The following is a 19,282-nucleotide window of genomic DNA, read 5'->3' on the forward strand; positions in this document are numbered from 1 at the left end:
GGGAAATGGCGCTTTGCTTTAGCACGGGCGATGAACTGCCAGAAGGGCCTTTTAACAATAAACAGCGCTGCAAAGCCGCTCTCAGGGGCTGCCTGGCATTCCCGCCCCGCCGCGGCGGCGCTCGGTGCCCGCCCCGTGACGCGCGGAAGCGGCGCCGGAAGCGGGCGCGGGGCCGCTTCCTGTGTTTATGTAGGGCCGGGCAGGCGGCACCGGCGGCGGCACCATGGCGGTGTCCGAGAGCCAGCTCAAGAAGATGCTCGCTAAGGTACGGGCGCGGTCGGCCGGGCTGGGCAGGTGGCAGCGGGCCCCCCAGCGCCGGGAGGCTCCGGCGGGTTGGGCCGGGAAGGGAGGAACGGCGCTCCGAGCCTAAAATGGTCGTGGCAGACTGCGGGGCTGGGCTGGGACGGTGCCAGGCACCGGCGGGGCCGGAGCCGCCGTGAGGGGCACACGGCTCTTGTGCTCCCCGGTTACAGGAGGGGGAAGGCGAGCTCAGCATCACTGACCGGGGTGGGGTGGGTTTTGTTACCGCGCCTGTGTAAGGAAACGAGAAAATCTCTTGGAAGGCAAATCATTAACCACCGAATCATGCAGAGCCGTGCGTGCCGCTCTTCAGGTGAAAACTGGGCTTTGTCCAGCAGCTTGGAATGAAAACCCCTAAGGCTGACGCTTAGGGGGAGCTACGGGTTTGTCTGGGGGGGAGGATTCTGGATTTTTTGGGCAGCATCTAGTCATGTTTGCAGCGTTTTGAAATGAAATACAGTAGTTGAGAATCCGATCAACACCGAAGGCACATTCACCTGCATGGAGTCATAAAGCAGATTTTTTTTATCAGTTTGAAAATGAGTGTTGAATACTTAGTGTCAGCAAATGAGGTCATCTATGTATACACCTGTCTTTGCTAGATTAGTTATTGCTGTGCCATAGGAGAAATAGAATTTAAGGTAGTCCAATGTTCTTGTTCCCCTGTACTTATTCATTTTATCCTCCCATCTGACTTTCTGTAGCTGATGAAAAATAAAGATGCTGTTTCATTATATTTATTTTTCAAAAATAGTTATACTTTCTGTTCTAGAGAAGGAAGTTTAGTGACATTTCCCATATTGAATAGTTCAGTGTATGAGATAACAAAATCTTGACCCTAGTTTGGGGGAACCTAGGTGCTTAATTTAACTTCAGGTATTTACCTGCTGTCAGATCTTGAAAAGCTTCATCTTTCTGTGATCTGTTTCCTGATATGTAAAATGAGGGGGATGCATTTGCATCTGAGAATGGAGAAGGGAAAAAAAAGTCTAGAAATTAAAAAATCAAATTAATCAGTCTTACTTACCTTTGTAGAAATCACTAGGATCTTATATTTTCCAAAGAGATTTTGACACTTCTTGGAAATTGATCCAAGTACAGAAATTAACAGCTGAATTTAACATTTAATTTTGTTTGTGGTAGCAGCTGAAATCATTCAACCGTTTCTCTACTAAGTAATCGTTACTCATTGTAAAAACAGTTGGCAAGAATATTATTTTTCTTTGTTTTAATAGAGATATTAAAATGTTTGCTTAATGTTCAGGTGTTGTGCCTAATTTTTGAAAGCACCCCAGATAACCAGATTTGTGGTTTATCAGCCCTACCAACCACCACGTACCAGATTCACAGTGTGCCTGCTGAGCAGGCAGGCATTGTTTTATCAGTTCCTTGACTCACCTGACTTGAGATTCTTGTGCCAAAAGTGGAATTAAAGCCTGACTCTGCTTACTTCTTTACTGTGAGGGTGGTGAGGTTGGCCAGGTTGCCCGGAGAAGCTGTGGCTGCCCCATCCCTGGCAGTGCTCAAGCCCAGGCTGGATGGGGCTCTGAGCAACCTGGTCTAGTGGAAGGTTCCCTACCTTGGGCTTGGAGCGGGATGATCTTTAAGGATGCCTCCAACCCAAACCATTTTGTGATCCTTGTGCTTTTTAGGAGCTTCTGTTAGCAGAATCCAGTTTTCTTTTTAATAGATTATGCCAATCTTGTTGAGGCTATATCCTGCACCATAAGGTTTGTTCCTATGAAAAGGCCTCGCCTTTTAGAAGTAGCTGGTGACCAGCTGTCATTTGTCCTGCAATGACACATGCAGCGGTGTGGGTATGTGCTGCCAGTCTCTGGCTGGTGTACATGCAAATTCCTCCAGGTTCCAGCAATGCCTGTTCCTGCTTCTGGCAAGTTTTGGGGAGGGAGGGAGGAATCTACTCAAATGTTAACAAGGTTGTCTCTCTGTCAAGCCCCTGATGCACACTCACAATCCCTCACCCACTTTCCAAAGGAGGCTGAGATGCTTTTCTGCAGCCCTCCCACCAAAACAGCATCCAGGGGCCGATTGACGTCTGTGCTGGTGCTTCCCCGCACGCACAGGAATCCCTGTGGGAGGGGTTGCTTTCTGTCCCACAGACCAGCGTTTTGCAGACAGACCACATGGCTGTTTTGTCCTTGGTCATTTGAGGAAGATCAGTCACAGCATCACCCAAGGTGCTGGTGCTTTCTGTAGGCTGAGGTGGCATTGTGGGAAGTGGCGTGGTGAGTTCGTCTCTGCTCAGTAGATCTGAGTTGTCATGCCCAGGAGGAGCATCCTTGTCAGTCTCTGGAGGTGACAGGAAGAAGAGTTAATTTCTAAGCTTCACAGCTCATGAGTGTTTGTCAGAGCCAAGGTGACCTTTAGCTGTGGCACCACAGTTTGCTCTTGGATAATGTCTGAATTAATTTGTTCAGATGTTGTTAACATTTGCATTCTTTGGATATTAGACATTTCGTTTTGCTGGGCCCTTCGTCTTCCTGCCATGGTTCAGTGAAAGGTTGTTGTCTATGTTCCTTAAGACATCTGAAGACTGCAATTTTTTTAAATTATATTAGACGAAAAGATTGTCAAGGGACCACACTGCTGGCTTTTCTTTTTAATGGTAATTATCAGGAGGAATGACCACAAGGCTAAAGAGAGCTGCACTCTGTGGTGAGCCAACTCTCTGTTGCCCAGGAGCCTCTTTGCTGTCAGTGGGTTATAGTTCTAAAACTGGTGAATTCTGTGGTGGTGTATCTGTGGTTTACAGGTCATCTGTGCTGTTATTCCCTGCTCCTGATAAAAGGAAAGGGGTAAAACCAGTATTATTACTGGTAATATTGTGTCTTGATATGTCTGCTTTCTAGTTGATAAAATACATGTAAATGCTAATCAGTGATTGATAAATATGGTGTTGCTTTGAAAAGTGCTATGAAGTGTATCTGTGTGATTCAGATTCTAGATAGCTGTTTCTCAGGAATGTTCAAAACATCACCATATTTGTTTGGAGAGGCTTTTTTTTTTTTTTTTTTTTTTAAGATTCACACATCTAAGATATATTTGGTTATGGTAGAACGTGAAAGAACATGTAATAGCTTTTCCCGAATCACTTGATGCATAGACCCTTGTTAAGACTAAAAACATCCTAACACCTTGTTAAAGTTCAGTAAGTTATATAGGCAGTGGTCAGTTAAGTAATATGGACAAATAAATTCTTTTTCCAAACTAAAAGTGGAGAAGAATGTCCATATATAGATATAAACTTCCATAAATGCTGCCTGTCAGGTAAAATAAAAAACTGAATTAAATTACACTAAAAATTTAGCTTCTGAAGTAATTCCTTTCTCTTTTGTTTTCCAGTATAAGTATAGAGACCTAACTATACAGGAGACAACCAGTGTTATTACTCAGTACAAGGACCTCAAACCTGTCATGGATTCATATGGTTAGTCTGTGCATGAGAAAATTTTTGTTTGTGAATTATTCATGTTTCAGATGTATTGTGGAGTTTTTGTGGGGGGAAAAAGATTAAAACCAGAAAACATAACGTGAGTTTCTCTTTTTTGTCTTTGACATCGATACTTCTTTAGAAACACAGACTCAGTAACATAGTAAGGTTACTTTAGAAAATAACTGTCTAATGTGCCAAGAAGTGTCACATTTTTCACAGCTTAACTTTTAGTTAATCACTCACTGCTGCCGTCAGTTGGTGTCCTGAGATTGCTGGTAGCTCATGAATTCAGCTTTGCTGCCATATAAAGATTTTTTAAAATTCTATGTAGGAAGAACTGTAAATCAATGAAGAAATGCTTCATTTAAAATAATTGTGGTAGTCCTTAAGAGTATGAAGAAAACAGAGTCAAGTATGTAGAAAATTGTCATGAGGGTTTTGTAATGTGAATTATTGATGATAATCACTGTTTGTTAGCTGTTTAAAAGTCTGTAAGTTAATTTAAATTTAATTGTGTTAAATGAAGATGATATCTAGGGTTTCACAGTATATCATGAGCCAGCATAGCTGCTGAGGTTAGTCTTCTTATGGTCACCTTTTTTTAGCTGTCACCTGTGGGATTCCTCTGTGATCTAACTTATATTACTAACACATCATCAAAAAAATTAAAGTCTTCTGCTTTTTAAATTGTATATCTGGATTAAAAAATATTAAGAAGGGACATGGCCAGGTAAAAGATGAATTAGTTTTAACTTGAGTAGCTGCAAGCCAGCAGCTGTCCCAGAAATTAAAATTCATGCAGTGACTGGAGAAACAAAACAGGAGTGAAAGGACTGTGGCTGGAATAGCTGCACAAGTTTGCATAAGGATGGTGATCACAATTCCAGATATCCTTGAGCTGTAGCCATTTGTGTTCCCTAATGCTCTTTAAGCTGCCTGGGAGAGGCTAAGCACAGAATCACTTACAGATAATCGACATTATTTGTAGCAGTGACATCAGCTGCAAGAAAATGGCTACATTGCTGATGAGATAGTTTTCAAGTTCATATTCATAATGAAATATATACTCCCATTGAAATCCCAACACATTCTACCTGCCTTTGCAGAACATCAGCACCACAATAATTGTGCACAGTAACCTACATTTGAATTATGGCTAGAAACTTTCAGGTGGAATTAGGAAGATAAAAGCCTCCTCAACAGAAGCTGATTTATTCAGGCAAGAATAAGGAACTGGATTAAAAGTATGAGAAAACTAAATACAGTGGCTCAGTAAATTTAGGTCGGAGTTCTTGTGCAGTTTGTGACTAAGACTAAGATTTGGCAAAGAGTCAAGCACTCTTTCTTCCTCTTCAGTGTGTCACTGTTTGGTTAAATTACCTTTACTGATTCTGTAGTAAATGCCTGTGGCCCAGTAATTGTCAGTATTGTTGCTCACCTGTTTTTTTAAACAAAGCATAAGAAATTATAAACCTCAGATGACAGTTGTTTTTTTAAATCAAGTTTGAGTTCAGATTATCTTTGCAGCAATTTGCGTTACTTGAAGTTTGCAAGCTTCCAACGTTTTACTTGGTCACTGAATGAGGAAACAGTTTTATTTATGGAGAAGGTAGTTTAGCAATGATTAGTCATTCATTTCTCAGAAGTGTGTTATTCATAAGGAGTTACCTGACTGTGAACAGTCATTTACTAATCCATAAATGTGCAAGAGCTGAACCTTTTGGGCTGAGTTTATATTTATATGTGTGTAGCTTGTGAAAACTTATGCCAATAAATAGGTGGCGTATAACCTGAACAGAGATTAATGTAACCAATATGTTTGTTTTAAAAATACTGTTTGTTCCCTTTCAGTTTTTAATGATGGTTCATCTAGGGAGTTGATGAGCCTCAGTGGAACCATTCCTGTGCCTTACAGAGGTATGCATTTATTACAACTTTCATTATCCCCATTATTTTCCCAAATTACATGAAAAAATTACTTAGAGTTGTCCTGATTCAACTTCACCACTTCAGTGATCACTCTTTTCTTGAAATGCTTTACTTTTCCAAAGTAAAATATTTTAAAGAAATTGTTCTCTGCAGGATAAAATTTGAATGCTGAGCATCACTTCTTCAGTCTTTCACAGCTTTGTAGCATCTCTTTTCTTACAGTATTGCACATTTTTTCAAGCTTGTCAGTTGAATGAGGGTTGAAAACCATTTATTGCTGCAGCTAACAATAATTCACATTAGAGTCTTGTAATGTTGCATTGTAGAACAAATGAGATTGTGTATTAGTGATGAATAATGATTGTAAATCAAAGTTAAATTGTTCTGAAAAATGTTGAGTTTGTGTCCGTAGTGTTACCTATTCACTGAATGTTATTAGTAGATTTTGGCTTCAGCTTCTAACTTTGTACATTTGAGTTTACTGGGTTTAGGAGTTTTTTATGATTATGAATATAGGAGGACAGTTGAAGAATTAAAATAACTTTGAAAATCTTTCAAAATATCTTTTCTAGGTAACACATATAATATCCCAATTTGCTTGTGGCTGCTGGACACCTACCCTTTCAACCCCCCAATTTGTTTTGTTAAACCCACTAGCTCTATGACAATAAAAACTGGGAAGCATGTTGATGCAAATGGAAAGATATACCTTCCCTACCTGCATGAGTGGAAATATGTAAGTATAGGGAACTTGAAATTCCCAAACTGCTCATTCTGCATTCTTTGAGATAGCTGTATCACTTTTAGTAAAAACCATAGTTTTTATTGGAGATCTGAAACCATTTTTAAAATAAAATAAATTGTTTATTTTTTGGAATGTCTTAAAATTCAGGATGTTGCGTTCTGTGTTCTGGTTATTGAATGTAATTGCATCTTTAGTTACTACTTGTCTGATTATACAGTGCAGTGTAAGGTGTCCTCTCCGCTGGCAGGACATTGATGTGACGATTTGTGAGATAAGAATATTTACAGAAGGAAAATTATAAATTTATTTAAAACATCTGTGAGTTAAACAGACATGTACAAGCACTTGTACTTCTTTATGTAGACACTCCTGGACCCTCATGTATATGGATATATTTGCTTTACCAACAAGTAGAGGCATTGAGCAGTGCAGCCCTCATAGAAGTTTTGGCCAAAACATGGACTTGTAAAGAAGATAAACTGTCTTGACAAGAATAGAAAAATGATACAAGATGCATAGTTCTGTAAGAAGGGATTAACAGGAATACATTATTAAGGATGGGTGGTAGTTCTGTACTTGCATGGCAATAGTGGAAAAAGACTGCCCAGGTCAGGATGCAGGTCTTGCACAAAGCAAGATGATCACCTAAGGTACAGGCAATACAGAACTCTTTCAGTTTGAGAGGTTGGTAAAAATAAGTAAGTGGATTATAGAGCTAAGTAAACTTGGAATTGGGATATTTAATCTGGTACTGCATTCATGATGCTTGTTCTTATTTTGGCAAAATGAAATCATGCCTATATTAAGTAGTTATAAACAGAGCAGCTTGGTTTAACTGTATTTAAAGGAGGTTTGTGCCACTCCTTAGTGGGTTAGAATATTTTTTTTTATTGAGACATTCTGAATTGGAGCACAAAAAAGCTGTGCTGTATGAAATTGAAATGTCTAAAAAACTTAGTGATCTGTGTGTTCTTTCATGTTGGGGGCTGAATTTAATTTTTTAAAATATTATTAGAATCCATCATTGGGTATTTGTACCCAGTCATTTATTGTCCTGCAGTTGTTATGGAAATCTGTATGACCCAGTTTATTCTGGGTGTAAACGTGGCTGCTGGTGTATTGTGCTATATGGTTTTGAGTACAAGCTGGCTGGGTTTGGTATCTGTAAGAGAATCCAGAAAGGAAGTTAATTATGCACATATGTATACAGATAGAGAGATAGGCGTTTTACGAAAATTTAAGTCCACAAATAAAAGGAGTGGTATCCTTTTGTTGCTACAGTCAGTTAAACTCTCTGTTAGCAAAATGAAAAACTTGTGATTTGCTTTCTCTCCCAGCCCCAGTCAGACTTGTTGGAGCTGATCCAGGTCATGATTGTTGTGTTTGGAGAGGAACCTCCAGTCTTTTCCCGGCCTACTGCTTCCTCCAGCTACCCACCCTACCAGGCAACAGGCCCACCAACCAGTAAGTGCTCATCACTACTGATTTCTGCAAATAATCATATTAGTATTTCAAAGGGATTGTTGCCCTGCACAGTCTGCCCACAAATAATGCATTTTACTTCTTATATTGCTGGCTAATGAATTCACCTGGGCTGTACCTTGTTGGACTCAATGATCTTAAAGGTCTTTTCCAATCTAAAAGGTTCTATGAGTCTAAGAATCTGGGGGGGGATTTTGGGTTTTGGAGGGGAGAAATCAAGTTTGTATTATGACAAAGCAAAACCCAGACAAAACCAGAACACACTCAATCGCCCCCAAGCTCCTCAATAAACCAGTGTCCTGTCAGCATTTCAAGATTAGACTTAAAAAGAGATTATTCAAATAACTTTGTATCTCAGTTTTTTTATTCTAATTATACAAACCCATCTTTTAAGTATCCAGTAACCATTGATTTCATAAGCACAAGCATGCTTACTGCTTGTGTTTCCTAGGCCTATGCTCCTGTTTGTGTGGTTTATTTATTTATTTTTTTTTTCAAATTGCTGGCTGAATATTAAAAAAAACCCTGCCTTGTGATTTTTTTTATTCTTTATTCTCTGTTCATTTGGTGTTCTGACTTGGTACCCATTCTTATTTTCTTGCAACATTCCTCAAGACTTTTAAAATCATTTCTTTATTTAAAGTACTGGAGGCATCTTACTTTAAAGACTGGGGATGATATGTAGGTAGGGGAAAAAGAGGAAGTGAGAAACAGAAAATCCTAGAAATTCTTCCAGGAGGAGACTATATTGGGTGGAAAAAACCCAAAAAAAACAGTAGCATAGACCTCCTCAAGCCAAAGACTGGGACAGTAGGGGAGGGGAAGCAGGTTAGGTGGGGATCTTTTAGTGATGATGTAACAGTTCCACATGAATTTAATGGCAGAGTAGCTGTATTTGGTGTTAATTATTTTTGTTGGATTTTTAAGGCTGTGTCCATTTTCTGTTGAAATAACGGCTTTTACTTGGTCACAGTGTTACATTTGAAAAGCTGAAGTGCTATTCATTGCCATTTACAGCAGAACCCATTTTTAGCAAGGTCTTAGGCTCTTAACCTGTGAGAAAATGGGTAGCAAACATAAATGGGACCATTAGGAATAATTGACTAAAGGCAGGTGTTGTTTGGGACTTTTCAGCCTGTCTGTGGCTACCCTGCCTGTGAGAGCACCAGGTGATTGGATTGTCCTGATTTTCCAGGAACAGTGGGGGTCAGTATAAGTGTAGTTTTAGCAGAAGCTGTGACTTGTGCCTTAAGGACAAACTTCCAATGAACCACACTTGATTACTCTTGTAGTCACTCAAAGCTGAAGTGCTTTGAATTACTATTTTGAAGTGAATTGAAGTACTGTGAATTACTTCACAGATTAAGTAATTTTAGTGAAAATGTTTTGGGGTTTTGAAATTATTAATAGCTCCTTAGTTTTACTAGTGTAATCAGACTTTCCTTATTTTACAGACATTTACGTGTGGGTTTTTTTCAAGTTCTAGATAGATTGTTTAAGAAGAAATGAAGTTCTTTGACAAAAATTTTAATCATTTGAAAGCACTGAAGGGTGGAAATAGCTCAGCTCTTAAAAAAAAAGCGCTACTTGATGTAATATTCCAAAAATTGCTAGAAATGTGGAATAAGTATGTCCTAAACATAATCTTTGTCAGCTTTTCAAGAAAAATCTTAGAATTGCCAAGACTGTTAAAGCTTTAGATCTTTATATGTGCTGATAACAAATGTTTAAATGTAACTTCTAAATAGCAGAAATTACTGGATAAGGACATGGTTGGATTATTAAACAGATAATAAACTACTCTGAAAGTACTTAAATTATGCACTTCTTATTTAATGAGTAAAATCATTGGCTAGAAAGGTTAAATTCTTTTTTCAGCTATTGTATAAAACATGGAGACAGCTCTTCAGCTGGGTCATCTTTAATAACATGCTGCTTCTTTGTTTTCTGAACCTTGCTGCAGGCTCTTTTTTTTTCTTGGTACACGTACTTGTTGTGCATTTTCAAATAAAACCTATTTTTATCCATGCAGTGATTAGTTTAAAGTAATGATTAAGAAAAAAAATCAGTATAACAATAAAGTTGTTTTTGTATGTGAGGAAGAACTTCTTTACATTGAGGGTTTTAACTTCTGAAATGCAAAAATACACAAAATCCTTGTTTTATTTAGCTTCCTATGTGCCAGGAATTCCAGGTGGAATATCTCCCTATCCACCATCGAGCACTCCAAACCCAAGGTAAGAGCTCCTTTAAACCATCATCATTTACCTCAGAGAGAGTTTCACTGAAGAGTGTCTAATCATAGTTGTATTTTCTTATGGTGCATTTGTTGTATAATTATTCATGTTAGCAGGGTTTGTTAAAAGTGAGGGCTGAACTCTTGTCAGTAGCCAGAAGAAAGTTGGATGAAGGTTTAGCTTGCTTAGTGTTGCTTCAAATAAAATATATATATGGGTGATAAATAGATTTTGAAATTACCTAACTCCTAGCTGTTATCTTCCTTCACTCATATATTTTTATGAGGTTGATATATTAACATGACATACAAAGAAATGTACCTCTGGAAGTCAAGATTTAATTAGGAACTCAAAAATTGAAAAAAACCACTGCTGAGTTAATACAAACCTTGACTCCAGTGTAAATGTGGACTTAATTCAGAGCACTCTAAGGGAATTTGAAGGACACAAAGTTACTTTAAAAGCTTTTTATTAGTATTAGCCAAGATTTTTTTCTATATTATAGTTCAGAATAAAGCATTTCCAGAAGACTTGCAGATCTGTCTGAGTAAATAGTGAGATGTTGACTACTGCCTCCTAGTGGGTACTTATATTTTTTACATCATAATTAATTGGTTTTGTTATTAATATCCTTATGTCCTGATTTTGTGGTAGGAGCATATGAGATGTTGCTCTAATATGGAGCATTTTGATTAAAAAAAAAAATTAAAATGTAAACACCTGTGAAGATTGGGAAGAGGGGGAGTGTTATGTTTTAAGAGGTGAAAAATTGGGATTTTTATAAGTTCTTACAGCATGATTTTACTTCTAAATATGTTTATTTAAAGTGCTCTGTTTGTACAAAAGTAATAGAAGAACTGTTTTTAAAATATATAATTTATGAATTAATGGGAAGGTTTTAAGAACTATTAAATTTGCAGTTACCTGAAGAGAGACAGAATATGCTTTTTTTTATATTTTGCATGGGTTTGTGGACCACTTTGTTTAATTACAGCCATAGTTAATACTCTGCTGCATGCAGGTGTTTGTCAGTCTAGTACTGACTAATTTGTGTCCTTGTTTTAGTTGATAGCAAATGTATTTTAGAAAGGTGTTGTAGGTTGTCATATGTCATCTCATAGTTGTTTCAGTGAGCAAATGAATACTTTTGCCTTCTTCGTCCTTCAGAGCAGGACTGAGAATTTCTGGGGGAGTTTGTTTCACCTTGCAACCATATTTTGCACAGGATTTTTAGGTTTACATAAAGCAGCTCATCAGTCGTGATTTTAACTCTTCTCATATTAAAAATTACTCATTTGAGATTGCTGTTTGGGAGTTTGTAGCTAGAATAATTTCTTTTGGATACTTGTGAGGTTTCCTATAGCAAGACTGAGAGACTTAGGAGAATTTGTTATCCAAATGTTGACCAGGCAATAATGAGATAGAGTTTCAGATTAAGAGGTATCTTAAATAATACCAGAAATACCAATTGTGAAGGATGTTGATGTGAACAGGAAGAAGGCCTGCAATTTTAACATTTTGTAATGTAAATGAATGTTTAGCGTGGTGGCAACAAAGATAATACAGGTGGATGATATTTTACTAATAGTTGCATAACATTAGCATGTCTTTCTTTGTCAAAGCAGCTACCCAAACTATCCTTATCCAGCTGGTGTTCCATTTCCAGCAACCACTAGTGTTCAGTACTACCCTTCTCAGCCTCCTGTCACCACTGTTGGTGAGTACCTTGGAAAGGATTTCTCTGAAGTAAAGCTTCTCCATATGACTGATATATAAAGAAATAAAATGGAAAAAGGAATATGTTGTTCTTACTCTGAACTTCCAAAGTATTGATCTCTAGTTAAAATTTATTCAGAGGAAGAAAAAAATACATTTTATGTCCTTCATCTTAAATTTTATTCAGTCGGAAATTCAGTAAATTCCTGGGTTTACACAATACATTGTGTGTGCTCTATGAATATTTTGAAGAGCACTGCATGTAACTACATGTTTTTTTCCTCACCCTTTAACTGTAGGTAACTTCTGATTGTCTGTATTGCTCTGTTCATGGTTTAGAAAAATACTTTTGTTGTCGTTTTTAGCATCTACTGGACTCTCTTTAGTTACACTTTCTTTCCTCCAAAAATAGTAACTTTCTAAAGTAGCAGTTTGGAATGAGCTTCATTTTTCCTGAGTTTCTTCTCCAGCCTCTTCCCTGTTGCTTCTTATTGATCTCTACTTGTCACTTCCTCCATTGTTCCCTTCAGCATCAGGATTTAGGGTATTCACATGTGTCTTTTCCCAGTCTGCTGCTCTATGGCCCTTTGCTGATGCAGGGCACGAGCTTGCTTTCCACCCTGCCCCTCACTTTCAGTGTATGTGTAGAAGACTGGGAACCAGTGATAAGTATCATCTAGTTAAGTGGGAAGCTGGTGCAGTAACTTTCCAGCTGTTGATGGTCCTTTTGGCACCGTTGTATGGTGAGGGTGTAGATTGTGTTGTGACATTGTTCACGATATCAATCCGTTGTAGTGTCTTGCACCATAATTTAAAAGTACTTCCATGGATTCTTCATTTAATGTGTGAATTCCCAGTTATTTATGGAATGGCCTGGGTTAGAGTCATAGAATGTCTTTTCTTTCCAGAACTGTGTGTATTTTGTGATTTTGCTTCACATACATGGGGACAAGGCAAGGGAAGAGAGATGCTTCTACTTTACTCTTACTAAAATATCTGAGGAGTTCTGTTACTACAGAATTTGAAAGCAGCAGTAAGTTGTATGTTGTATTTTTCTTGTGCCTGATCCTGTCCTTTGTGTCCAAGTTCTTTCAGCCTTTTCAATTAGGAAAGTCTTTTCTGAAAGTTCTTGGCTGCTTCAGTGGTCCCCTCCACTCTGAGGTGATGTGGGTCTGCCACGCACAGTGCAAGGAAGCTGCTGTCCCCAAGTACCTCAAATAGTGCTCAGTGTTGTGGGGCTGCACTTGTGTCCTGGAGAACTAATGCTCTCCACTGGCTCTCCTGTAGGGAGCTGATAACATTTCTAGGGAACGTTGGCTTTCTGCTCAAACAAATGTTTTCTCAATTTTTTTTTCCCAAACAAATCCAGTTTTGCCTTTATGTAGCAGAGAGTTAATTTAAAATATGGATACGTTCTGTTTCATTTCTTTCCCTTGTTTTCACCCCCACTGAAGATGAATGGAGGTGCAATATCTGCCAAAGATAGAAGGCTCTTCCAGTCCCGAGTTAGATCATCTGTGATACCGTGTTGTAGTGCCAGGTTTCTTAGTGACCATTTAACATTACACTGACTCATTTGCTGCAGCAACATAAAATTCCTACACCTGTTTTACGTGGCTTATCTCTTGTGCCAGATGAAATGCAAACACATCCCTTTAATCATCCCTTATATTTGCAATATTGTGAGGTGTTTTTGTTGTTGTGTTCGTTTTGTTGGGTGTTTTTTACAGTAGAGTATTGTTTTTTCCTTTCAACTGAAAATTTTTCTTTCCTTTACAGTTTGTTGGCTTGTTTGTTTGTTTGGCTGTGTTTTATTGTAATAGTTTATTTAGGAGGATATCAGTTGCTACAACTTCAGAGTTTTATGTGGGTAGTGGTGGTGTTTCCTATAGTGAGCCTAGCTGGAACTGAATGAAAATGTTCATGCAAAGTAGCTCAAGTTTTTAACAATCACTGCTTTTTCAAGTAGTCCTTCAGGCTTTTTCTTTCTGTTCAGTCATATGCCATTAATTACCTTTCTGATGCAGTTACTGGTTTGATGATTCTGTAAGGTCGCTTCTGAAACCAGACTCTGCCTAGTAAAGGTTAAAGGTTTCAGAGTTCTATGGATTTAATGACCATGTGCCATAAAATCTTCCCCAAGCTGGGCTAATTATGGAAGTGACAGAAGATGGTACGGGTTCATGCTCTTTAAGAAGATACATTGATGCAGCTGTATTAAAATTATGCTTTTTATGTTCAAAGACCTCTTCCCTACCTGGTGGCATTTCTGTGTGAACTTTCATTGTATTAAGTGTATTGTGATTTTGTTTTTTTTTTTCCTCTGTCCTACTTTACTGTTAAAGTGAGCCTTGCATAAAAACTCCCTGAGTGAGGGATGTCAGTGAAACATAAGAAAAGGAAGTAAACATAAGTTCTACTGATACTGGTCCTGGCTGATTCTGACTTTGTGTTAGAGAATAATTCATTGTGTAAAGTAAACAGTAACTAAAATTGTGCTAATGCTGTTTTTTGAAGGGAAATCAGGTCTTTTTGATTGGGAACAATTGTCTGCCTTAAACAGGAAGTCCTAAACAGTGAATAAACTCTTTGTCCCAGATCATTTGACTGACTTGGTTCAAGTTTTACTTCTCCATGTAGAAAATGCTGTTCTTTTCTCCTTTTCATATGAAGCAGATTGATGGATTCCTGTTTTGTGTGTATGGTGCTATTTGACAACTTCTGTTGCTGGCTCTAACAGTTAACCAAATTTTGTAAATTGTCTTGTTGACTGGCAAAAAAGGTGAATTTTTTAGGCCAGAACTGTAAATCAGATGAAGTATTGGGACACTCATATTTTCCCTAAGGCTGTCTTTGCACCAGTTGTTTAATAATTCAATCTCTTTATTTTTCAGTGGTAATCTGCTTTTTTTTTTTTTTTTTTTAATATTCTGATGCAATTTATATGTATGTAAAGTGCTCACATTAGTAATGATTAAAATTTATGTTTTTTGTATTTTAGAAGGCTTTGGTGGAGTAGTAAGCATGATGTGCTTCTTCTTGTAGTTCCTGTCATTCATTTGCATAGCTTTATTTTTTCACCCATATAGCTTGGTGTAGGTTGTGTGGACAAGAACAGAGTAAAAAACATAGGGAAGAGACACAAATTTATGCAGTCCTGTTTTGTTAGCAGAAGTCAAAAAAAACCCTCTTCAACTATAGAAGAGTCACATGAGCAGTGATGAATATATTTTCACTTTGTAGTTTTTTGAAATCTAGGGCACTGGGAGATGTGATGTACATAATGCTGTAACAGCTTCAGGGTTTTGGTCGCTGTGTCTCTGTATAAAAAGATACTCTGCTAAAAATTCTTTTTGCATAATTTCTTTGTGGTTACAGAGCTTCAAATCACTCTGCGTTTCATTCATAGGAGTTGGAAAGTTTAGGCACAAAAGGTGCTGTAATTTTTGCTTTGTCAGTAGTTGTTACAATCCAGTTGAAATTTCAGTGATCTACAAGGTGTGAGGCACAAGCCTGGGGAAACTGTGACCCTCCAGTTATTCCCACAAAATAACTGAAGTGGTTTGTGATAAATATCACCAGTAGCCACTTCACATTCTCTGGAGCACTCCGAGTTCCCTGGTCTGGAGACACGTCGCACTTCCTGTGACAGACACTAAGTACTTACCTTTCTATTTAAAAGTGTGTTAGTGACAGACTCTTGAAATTATCCTTGAAAGGCTGGTTTGCAAAAGCATATTTGGGTCTCCTGATCCTTCTGCTCACTTCCCCCTAGGAATGCACTGTTCTTGAGCCTGGAGGAAGTGATCCTTGAATATCCACATGCTCTCTTGGACCCCTCTTCCCTCTATGGTAAATTCCCATGGAATTCTTCCAAGAATGTCTGTGAAGAGGCCAGAGGTAGCTCTCCTGAGTTCCAGGGTTGCAGTCTTATTCATTGCCCTGCTTTCTCCTTGTGGGATATGGAACTCCATGATCTCATGGACACTGTAGCCAAGGCTGTCCCAACCTTCACATCTCCAGTGAGACATTCCTGGTTAGTTATATAAGGTCCAGCAGCACATCTTTCCTCGTTAGCTGCATCTGTATCAGAAAGGTATTCTCAGTACTTTCCAGGAATCTTCTGGACTGTGTGTTCCTGGTGGTGTTGTCCCTCCAGCAGGTGTCAAGGTGGTTCCCCATGAGAACCTGGGCTGCATGCCCTTCCTGGAAGTATCCCCACTTGAGCTGCATGGGTTGTCTCTGTAACTCTCCCTTTGTCTTTCCTAGTTTAGAACTTTCCTTACCAAGCCAGGCAATTCCAAAAACAAAACCAAAAAAACCCCAAAATAATACCTGTAGTAGGCAAATTCGTTGTCTCAAGCCACCTGTTACATTAACTGTGGTTGAATACATCCAGCCATTAACTCTTACTCTTCTTTAAAAGGTCTCAGACTAATAACATTTATAGACTTCAGAGGAAATGGCCAGCCCATTTTTAAATTAAGAAAGAGTGTGTATATGGGAATGAATAAAGTGAATGAATGGGTGCATACTCTTAAATATACTTGTGTCCATACTAATTTATGATTTCTCACTGTGGTCTCTTTGCTGCTTCTGGAAATTATTATGGAGAGCAGTTTATTTTACTGTCTCACATTGCTGAAGTACATGCAGCAACTTGGCCACTTGCAATTCCAACTGGCTTTATACTGCAGCCAGTGCAGGGCAGCATTAACCTTATGCTTGTGAAACCTTCTTGTGCAGGACCCAGCAGAGATGGCACCATCAGCGAGGACACCATCCGTGCTTCCCTCATCTCAGCGGTCAGTGACAAGCTGAGATGGCGCATGAAGGAGGAGATGGATCGCGCACAAGCTGAGCTCAACGCCTTGAAACGCACAGAAGAGGACCTGAAGAAAGGACACCAGAAGCTGGAAGAGATGGTAACTCGCCTGGATCAGGAAGTGGTAAGCTGAGCCACTGTGCCTACCTGTTCCTAGCAGTGAACAGAAGCTTGTAATTAATTAATTATTAAGCATGATAGAAAAAAACAAAGCTTCCAGTGCAGTTTGTCTTTTGCAGTTGGGTGCATGTGCTCAGACTGAAACAAGTCAGAAATAGCAGTGACCATGAGATGCAGTGTCCTGCATGTGTCTTACAAATGTCATTGCTCGGTAGTAGAGGCACAGTATTATTTTTCCCCATCCTTCCTGTGAAAGTTGTTAGTGGTGTGAGATTATTTCATAATTATTTCTCAGTTTCTTGATAATAATGTGTAACAGCAGCACTGGAGAACATTTCAGTGTCTTAGTGCAGAGAACACTGATTTTGGTCACAGCCTCCTTGTATAACCTGTCTTGTATAACTTCTCCTTTCCCAGAAGTCTCTCCCTACTCACAGTATGCTCAGAAATTCCTGCAGTTTTTCATTAAGGCATCTTCCGCTTAGTCCATCTGCTCCTTGCACTGCTGCTCAGGAGTAAGATTTTGGGATTGATGAAGAGTTTCTGAAACCAGCTCAGTGTTCAGATGTGGTTTAAAAAAATTATTAGAAATTATTAATTGGACTAGAGAACTGGGGGATACCACACTCCAAAGAAAATAATTACTTTGGCTTTGCTTTTATTATCTTTAGCTAGCTTAAAGGATTATTTTTCCTAATGTAGCAACTTGGAAATACTTGGAGTGTTGGCATGCCTTCTCTACAGTTTAAATGGGTAATGGATTGGCATTATCTAAAGCAGATGTTACTTTTTCAAAAGGAAAGAATCTGAAATCTACAGATTGATAGCTCTTTCTTTTGTTAAAATCATCATCGAAGTAAGCAAAGAAGTACGGAATGAACTGGTATGTCCAGAAATCTTTCATCTAGACAATTGTATCACAAGAAGGTAAATAAACATCTTAATTGTTTTTAGGCTGAAGTTGACAAGAACATTGAACTTCTCAAAAAGAAGGATGAGGAGCTCAGTTCTGCCTTAGAGAAAATGGAAAGTCAGTCAGAAAATAATGACATAGATGAAGTTATTATTCCTACAGCACCGCTTTACAAGCAGATCCTGAACTTATATGCAGAGGAAAATGCAATTGAAGACACCATCTTCTACCTTGGGGAAGCATTGAGACGTGGAGTGATAGATTTAGATGTCTTTTTAAAGGTAGGTTTCATGGGATGTTTCTAAGATGTGCATTTTAAATGTGTTTACTTTGGACTCTTTGGTTCAGCTTACTAATGTTCACGGTCTCCTCACAGAAAAGGATCCTGTAGGAACAGAAGTATTTATATGTTCAAGCTTAAATTTTAGAAAGTAATTTCAGAATTAAAAGACCAATTTTAAAAGCATTATCGATAGAAAGTCATATTGTTTCCTTCTTGTGTACCTTGCTAGTTCTGTTTATCTTCTGTTAGAAGAACAATTCTCTGGCCCATGGGAAGTGTGTGAGTCTGATTTCACCTTGGAGTGCATATTATTACTTTGATAAGAATGTGTGGAGTTAACTAATTCATTAAATTGTAATAATAAATAACTAATTATTAATAATTTAAAAATCACAAAAAATAAACTGTAGTGATTGCATTTGGTAGCCACCTGCCAGTCATTTTAAGCCAAGAAAATGCCATTTAGTAGAATAGTGAATTTAGTGTTTCCAAAAAACTGACATCCCATTTGGGTCATAGAACGTGCTGTGCTTTGAACATTTGGATTGCAGCATTATGAAGTTTTTATCAGAACTTTGCCAACAGGCAGCTGTTGTTTTTCTTTCTGCAGCATGTACGTCTTCTGTCTCGCAAGCAGTTCCAGCTGAGGGCATTGATGCAGAAAGCAAGGAAGACTGCTGGACTCAGTGATCTCTACTAAATTCCCAGACTTTACCTGGGAAGTTAGATTTCCTTTTGAAGCAGCCACTCTCTTGATCTTTCTCTTAATCAGTAGGTGCCCAGAGTAAGTTATTACATCATTCAAGTGTAAGATATTTTGAATCAATAATATATTTTCTTTTTGGTAAAGACTAGCTTTTATTAATGCACTTTCTATCTCCTGTAATCTTTGTGCTGGTGGACTTAACGCTGAATAAAACTTGTTGCATATTTTCTTCCTCTACAGAACTGTGTATGATGTGCTTTCTTTTCAAACAGGGCCTGCTTTATGCAGTGTCAGCTTAACCATACTTTCACTTTACTTGTGAGATTTGGAAGATGTTGTACCAAACTGGAAAAAATCACATTTATTAGGACCAGTGAAAACTGAAAACTCAAACGGTTCTTGGTCTCAGCACCATAAACCAGCATGGCTGAAGATTGAGCCTTTGCCTTAAGGTTTTTCTTGTTACTGTTGGCGCTGAAGAAGTTCATTTCAAAAAACTGGGTGAGAATTCCATAACTACATAACTACCTGAAGCCTCCAGCACAGCTGCACACATAACATTATTGCACAGG

The 19,282-nt window shown here is 38.4% G+C and overlaps 1 protein-coding gene across 2 annotated transcripts; it reads left to right on the top strand.

Annotated features, from left to right (window-relative positions):
• Positions 1-157: 157 nt before the first annotated feature.
• TSG101 (tumor susceptibility 101) lies at positions 158-18,949 on the top strand. Of its 2 annotated transcripts, none has more exons than XM_010394188.3 (10): positions 158-265; positions 3,664-3,748; positions 5,606-5,671; positions 6,256-6,419; positions 7,766-7,892; positions 10,081-10,147; positions 11,770-11,864; positions 16,610-16,812; positions 17,763-18,002; positions 18,615-18,949. In XM_010394188.3, exons 1-10 carry the CDS (start codon positions 224-226, stop codon positions 18,702-18,704), a joined length of 1,179 nt encoding a protein of 392 aa, XP_010392490.1. In that variant the 5' UTR covers positions 158-223; the 3' UTR covers positions 18,705-18,949. The 2 variants fall into 2 exon arrangements, with proteins under 2 accessions (XP_010392490.1, XP_010392566.1); XM_010394264.3 differs by having other exon boundaries at positions 11,773-11,864.
• The last annotated feature ends 333 nt before the right edge of the window (positions 18,950-19,282 follow it).

The sequence above is a fragment of the Corvus cornix genome, chromosome 5, assembly GCF_000738735.6.
Source record: "Corvus cornix cornix isolate S_Up_H32 chromosome 5, ASM73873v5, whole genome shotgun sequence".
NCBI lineage: Eukaryota > Metazoa > Chordata > Aves > Passeriformes > Corvidae > Corvus > Corvus cornix.